This window comes from Archocentrus centrarchus, unplaced genomic scaffold (assembly GCF_007364275.1).
Source record: "Archocentrus centrarchus isolate MPI-CPG fArcCen1 unplaced genomic scaffold, fArcCen1 scaffold_52_ctg1, whole genome shotgun sequence".
In the NCBI taxonomy this organism is placed as follows: Eukaryota; Metazoa; Chordata; class Actinopteri; order Cichliformes; family Cichlidae; genus Archocentrus; species Archocentrus centrarchus.
In genome coordinates this window covers 1681675-1687674 of record NW_022060274.1, presented here as the reverse complement: position 1 = coordinate 1687674, position 6000 = coordinate 1681675, and the positions used below count along the sequence as shown (strand labels likewise).

General features: G+C 41.5%; 1 protein-coding gene across 4 annotated transcripts in view; it reads right to left on the bottom strand.

The window, feature by feature from the left end:
• Positions 1–536: 536 nt before the first annotated feature.
• The window catches only part of lmo3 (LIM domain only 3), a 76709-nt gene continuing 71245 nt past the window's right edge, over positions 537–6000 (bottom strand). For all 4 annotated transcript variants that reach the window (XM_030725322.1, XM_030725323.1, XM_030725324.1 and 1 more), the window contains one exon: positions 537–2590. In XM_030725322.1, the coding sequence (XP_030581182.1) occupies positions 2485–2590 (106 nt within the window). In that variant the 3' untranslated portion in view covers positions 537–2484. The remainder of the gene's footprint in view (positions 2591–6000) is intronic.

The following is a 6000-nucleotide window of genomic DNA, read 5'->3' as shown; positions in this document are numbered from 1 at the left end:
AAAACACAAAACCACCATTCATCTGCATGTGCTGTGACGGTGCAGATATCATCTCCAGGACACTAAATAATGTTACATACTGTAACTGTTACATGCTGTAGCATAAATCAAAGAGTTTCTCTCTCTTCTTTGCGTCTCTGGATAAACAAATCCAGTTAATTAAAATGTAATATAAGCATCAGTGTTGACAACCTTTAGAGCACTAACTTTAATCCAAATGTTTGCCTTTCCAGATTATTCTAAATTCAGATCCATTTGTTGGATTTGTTGATAGTCGGCACTGTTCTTGAAGACTGCTGCAGTGGAGTGAAAATGAAGCATTGATTTTTTTTTTTTTGTTTGTTTTTTAGACTTTAACAAAATATTTGAAGACCAAATCTGAAAGGAAATTTTCAGCCATCTAAGGTTCTAAGGTGATGTGACCTCCATGTCATCAGAACTGAGAAGCTGAGAAGAGCATTTACAAGAAGCAGGAACAACAAACTGCACTTTAAATCAGTCGTATATCATAAGCTGCTGGTTAGGGTTAACAGACAGCAAACAGCTCCTTTCTGGAGGCTGATACTCAACCTCTGTGGCTTCAGCGAACACTGAATCAAATACAAATACAAATCTATTTGTAAGGTATGTGTAAAAGTTCTTCAAATACCAATACTGAAGTACAGTAGGAAGAAAGACACCATAACCACTGGTAAGACAATAAAACTGTATTACATTTGTGCTTAAAATTATTACAATTATAGTATTTACAAGCATTGTCCTAAAAAATAAACATCTCATGCTGGATGACACTTAAAAAGAAATCATTGTACAAGCAAGCAAAAATGAGTATTTCTTTTATGTACAGCCACAATTTACAAATTAGAGAAGGTTTTCCTTGTTAAGAAATGGTGCTGTGTGCTACTGCACAAGCTCAGATGTGTTAATTAATGCAGAAAGATGAAATGTATTTTTTCTTCTCAGCTGACTCGGACAGGATTCTTCTGTACCAGGAAGCCATTGTAGCCAAGATGATTGTGAGGGGGTCTTAAGGTGACTGACATGCTGCAGAGTCCAGTTAACTGAAACTAAAGTCCTGTTCAACATTCTACAATCCACATCCCTAAAAATCGTCCCTAAAACCTCTACAACAACCCGCATGAGCATTTCCTCATGTGTCACTTTGACTAGTGACTGTAAGTTTTTAATAATAACTTCCTTCCATCACAGCCTGCAGTCCAAACTGCCTAAAATACTGCTGAAATGATCTCTGATGGAATGGAAATGACTCTAGTCAAACATGCAATATCCACGCTTAAGTCTGTTCTGTAACATTTTAAGGTTTTCTTATAGATTTTTATACACTTGAGGGCTGCAGAACGAGCTGAAATACTGTATTCTATTCCCCAATAAATCTTTTGGCTAAGGTGTTAGCACACAGTTGCCTGTTTACACATCCAGACATGAGGCAACTTCAGCAGTTAGACCTTTGGACACCTGATGCATGCTTTAATTTTTGCTCTGGTTACAGGGAAAAATATCTAACATATATGCCTTCCCCATCTGCTGTCCAGCATTGATGTGAATGCTGTATGGTCCTACAGCCAGAAGCTCAGAGGTTCAGAATTGCTGAAGGCTGGATGATTATCTGTACCAGAGTAGTGATTTTTATTAACTGTGTACAGTGTTAATGTAGTGTACATAAGCTGCTCGCTTTGTGCAGAAAATATGTTTTTAATTTCATTAAAACAGCCAGTCACACTTTCATTAGCCGATTGAATGGTGCCACCAGAAAAACAGACCGCCAACACTCGGCTACGGTCTCAGTGAAGTGTTCTCCAAATCTGCATCTTTAATGATAATGTTTCATACATCCAGGAAGCACTGATTATTTCACAATGTTAGCCCGTTAGCCAGTGCAGCTTTTTCATTTGCTGATATAGTCGTGCCAATGTTGGAACCGTGCAAGACACACACACACACACACACACACTTCCAAAGGTGTTATTTTGACTCTTTACTTTCATTACATTTTTAATCTGAGGATTTTGGGTGGGTTTCTGTCCTTTAGCACAGAATAATATTGATTGACAGTTCAGTTCAGACTCAGTTCGGTGCACGTAGGTGGCATGCTGTATGTCTTTGTTAGGTGAAATGAAACTAGTCTGGTTTTAGGAGGCATTTTTCAGCAACCAATATCAGCTGTTGGTTAAAAACTGCTTTGTGGACAGTATTTGTCGGTTAGGTGGGAAAACGCAGCATCCATCATTTATGAACAAAGAACTATACAAACAGGTTTTTCATATGTGTAGTTTGTTGTAGGCTTCCAGGGCATTTCCCTGCCACAGTCTCTATGGCTGTTCTGTACAACAGTGCGTGTCCCCTCTCAGGGAAGTCTTGCTTACTTATGTACACGTGGGGAACAAGAGCTGGTCATTAGCACTTTCTCTTGAGTTTCTCCCACTCCTCCTCTTCCTCCTCTTCTTCCATGTTGGTTTATGAAGGTCAGCGGACCTGAGGAGCGTAACCCTCCTTCATTAGCCCTTCTTCATAGTCTGTCTGGCACAGAATCATGTTGTTCTTCAGGAAAAACTTGTCTCCAACACAAAACCTGCACCACACAAAGATAAAAGGAGGAGGATATTTGCATAAGCATCAAAGTATAAATTTCATCATTAGTGCAGGGCTGTAGGCTAGCAGGCCAAGCTCCTGACAACAAGATCCCCACCTTAGCTTCGGTAACTTTGATCCCAACAACCTCCCTTCAACTACAATGCTGCAGAGACAACTGCTTTTCCTCTAAGAAACAGTCAAGTCAGTTACAAAGGGATGATGCAGGACTTTGGGCTGGGGGTTGGTTTGTGTGTATACATCTGTTTGTATACCCCAATGGAGTGTCTAGTGTATACTAACCGAATTATCTGAGTTTCAGGCCAGGGTTTCTTTCCACCTGCAGAGGAAACACAAAACCCCATTGACCCAGGCAGCCCCATCCTGCTGCTTCTTGTTGTGTGTGTGTGTGTGTGTGTGTGTGTGTGTGTGTGTGTGTGTGTGTACGTGAGTGGATGGGTGGGGTGGGGGACAGTGGAGGTTATGGTGAACGTGTAAGAGCAGTACCTCTCGCTGTATTGTCCTGAGGGGCACTTATCTCCCTCAGCGTGCAGGCTGGCCAAGGTCAGCAAGCAGCAGTGCCAGTCTTTACCAGGGGGCAGGGGGGAGGTGGAGCTTGGATGTGGGGTGTGGGGGATGGGGATAGTGAGTCTTGCCTCTGTTTGACTTCCTTCAGTGTTAAGACTGCTGAGTTCAATGCTGGGAGCTGCATACAGTGAGTGGAGCTCAGGTACTTGACAAGATGCTGCTGTCTGCAGCATTTACTCAGGCTGCAGGGCAGATTCAGATCATGATTTCTTTTTTTTTTTTGTGTGTGTGTTTTTGGCCACAGTGGCTTTTATGGACAGTGGAGAGAGACAGGAAATGGGGGAAAGATACCGGGGAAGACACGCGGGTAAACTGGCGACTGGTCGGGACGCGAACCCACGCTGCCCGCACCGCAACGTGGCACGTGCATGTGGTCGCCGGCCTCACCACCAAGCCACCCAGGTGCCCCAGATCATGATTTCTTACATCCATTTGGGACCAGTTACAATGATTCCAATGCACCGTAGATAACCCAAATAACAGAAAACAGTGTGAATGGCAAATTTCTGACAATAAAGTCAAGATTAAAAAAAAAAATAATCAAATTTAACCAGTTACCTGCATAGCAGATAACTCCTGGGTCCTTTCTTGTGATCTTTACCTTTTAAGAAATTACTGAAATTACTTATTTTCAGAAATGTTGTCAACAGAAACTGAAGTGATACCTATTTACATTTGAATCTCCCATCTCCCATTTTTTGACTCTCCAAGTCAAAAAATGCATGATGGTAAAAGGAATCATAGGTGGTTTTGACAAGCACAAAACATGAGTTTGGGTGTAGTTCTGGGGGGTGCATTTTGCACATCTAAGATAAACCTGTTTGTATTTCTCTAAAACATAACCTCTCTTGAATTGGTTTGGTGTAACAACACTGACAGTGAAATGGTAAATGGACTGGTTTCTTATGTAACATTCTTCTACTCGAGCACTCAAAGCACTCTATACAACATGCCTCATTCACCCATTCACACCCAATCACACCAGGATACTCTGGCATGCAGACTGGAGCAGCCATGGATTGAACCACCAACGTTCTGAGTAGTAGGTGCACTACCTCCTGAGCTACCCTAACCCTCATCATAATTTCACAAACAATATAACTTCATATTTCAAGCATAATTAATACAGAAAATGCTTAATAAATTGGTCCCACCCAACCTATTATTGACTGGCTCCAGATTCAATTATGTCACTAAAATTTACATGAAATAACTGAATCTAATTTTGTGTTGTTTAGAGCTTATTGCAATAACAATAATAAAAAACAATAAATATATTTCTGTAATATTCACTTTACTCTTCATCAGTCACGATGAGGAGATTGTAGGCTTTCTGGGTACTGATATGATTGTGGCCATCTTCAGGCATGATCATATAACAGCCTGTTTCAGCACGGTGTTAAAGATGTCCATGAGAACCACAGCCAGCTGATCAACACATTCCTTTAGTATGGGTACTGGTATGTTGTCCGGACCTGCTGCTTTCCAAGTGCTCACTCTCTTCAATGTTCTCCGGACATCTGCTGTGTCTAGACAGAGTATCTTCTCATTGCGGCGAGAATAGATTTCCTTGCAGGAGTGGCATTAATTACTTCAAACCTCCCAAAGTAGTTGTTCAGTTCACTGAGAAAGTTGATGTTGCTCTCACAGGGGGATTCATCACTCCATAAGACCTGTTGCCACTGATGTTCAGTCCAGTTTATGTGCAATTTGGCATACCTCAGCCTTTTCTTCCTGTTTCCCTTCCTTAAGAATGGCTTCTTGACTAAGCCACTGAGGCCATCCATTTCTGATGAGGCTTCAGCAAATAGTAAATGGAGCAAGAAAAAAAGGCTGGATGCAAGTCTCAGGTTCTCTCAGGTCTTCTCCTGGATTTATTTTTTCCATATTTTGAGGACATGACTTTCAGATACTGTTCAATTCAATTCAATTCAATTCAATTCAATTCAATTCAATTCAATTCAATTCAATTAGCACCAAATCACAACAAATACTAACCTTAAAGCACTCTATATTGTAAGGTAAAGAAACTACATTAACACAGTGAAAACACCAACAATCAGACAACCCCCTATGAGCAAGCACTTGGCAAATCCCTTTTAACAGGAAGAAATTTCCAGCAGAACCAGGCTCAGGGAGGGGCAGCCATCTGCCACGACCGCTTGGGCTGAGGGGAGAGAGACAGGACAAAAGACTGGGGAATAAACACAGTAAGTGAACCCCCCAGCAGCCTAGGCCCATTGCAGCACAACTAAGGGAGGGTTCAGGGTCACCTGATCCAGCCCTAACTATAAGCTTGATCATAAAGGAAAGTTTTAAGCCTAATTTTAAAAATGTCTCCTGAATCCAAGCTGGGAGCTGGTTCCACAGAAGAGGGGCCTGAAAGCTGAAGGCTCTGCCTCCCATTCTACTCTTAAGTATCCTAGGAACCACAAGTAAGCCAGCAGTCTGAGAGTGAAGTGCTCTGTTGGGGTGATATGGGACTATGAGGTCTTTGAGATAAGATGGGGCCTGATTATTCAAGACCTTGAAGAGAAGGATTTTAAATTCTATTCTAGATTTAACAGGGAGCCAACGAAGAGAAGCCAATATGGGAGAAATCTGCTCTCTCTTTCTAGTCCCTGTCAGTACTCTAGCTGCAGCATTTTGGATTAGCTGAAGGCTTTTCAGGGAGCTTTTAGGACAGCCTGATAATAAGGAATTACAATAGTCCAGCCTAGAAGTAATAAATGCATGAATTAGCTTTTCAGCATCACTCTGAGAAAGGATGTTTCTAATTTTAGAAATATTGCACAAATGCAAAAAAGCGGTTGTACTCAGCCC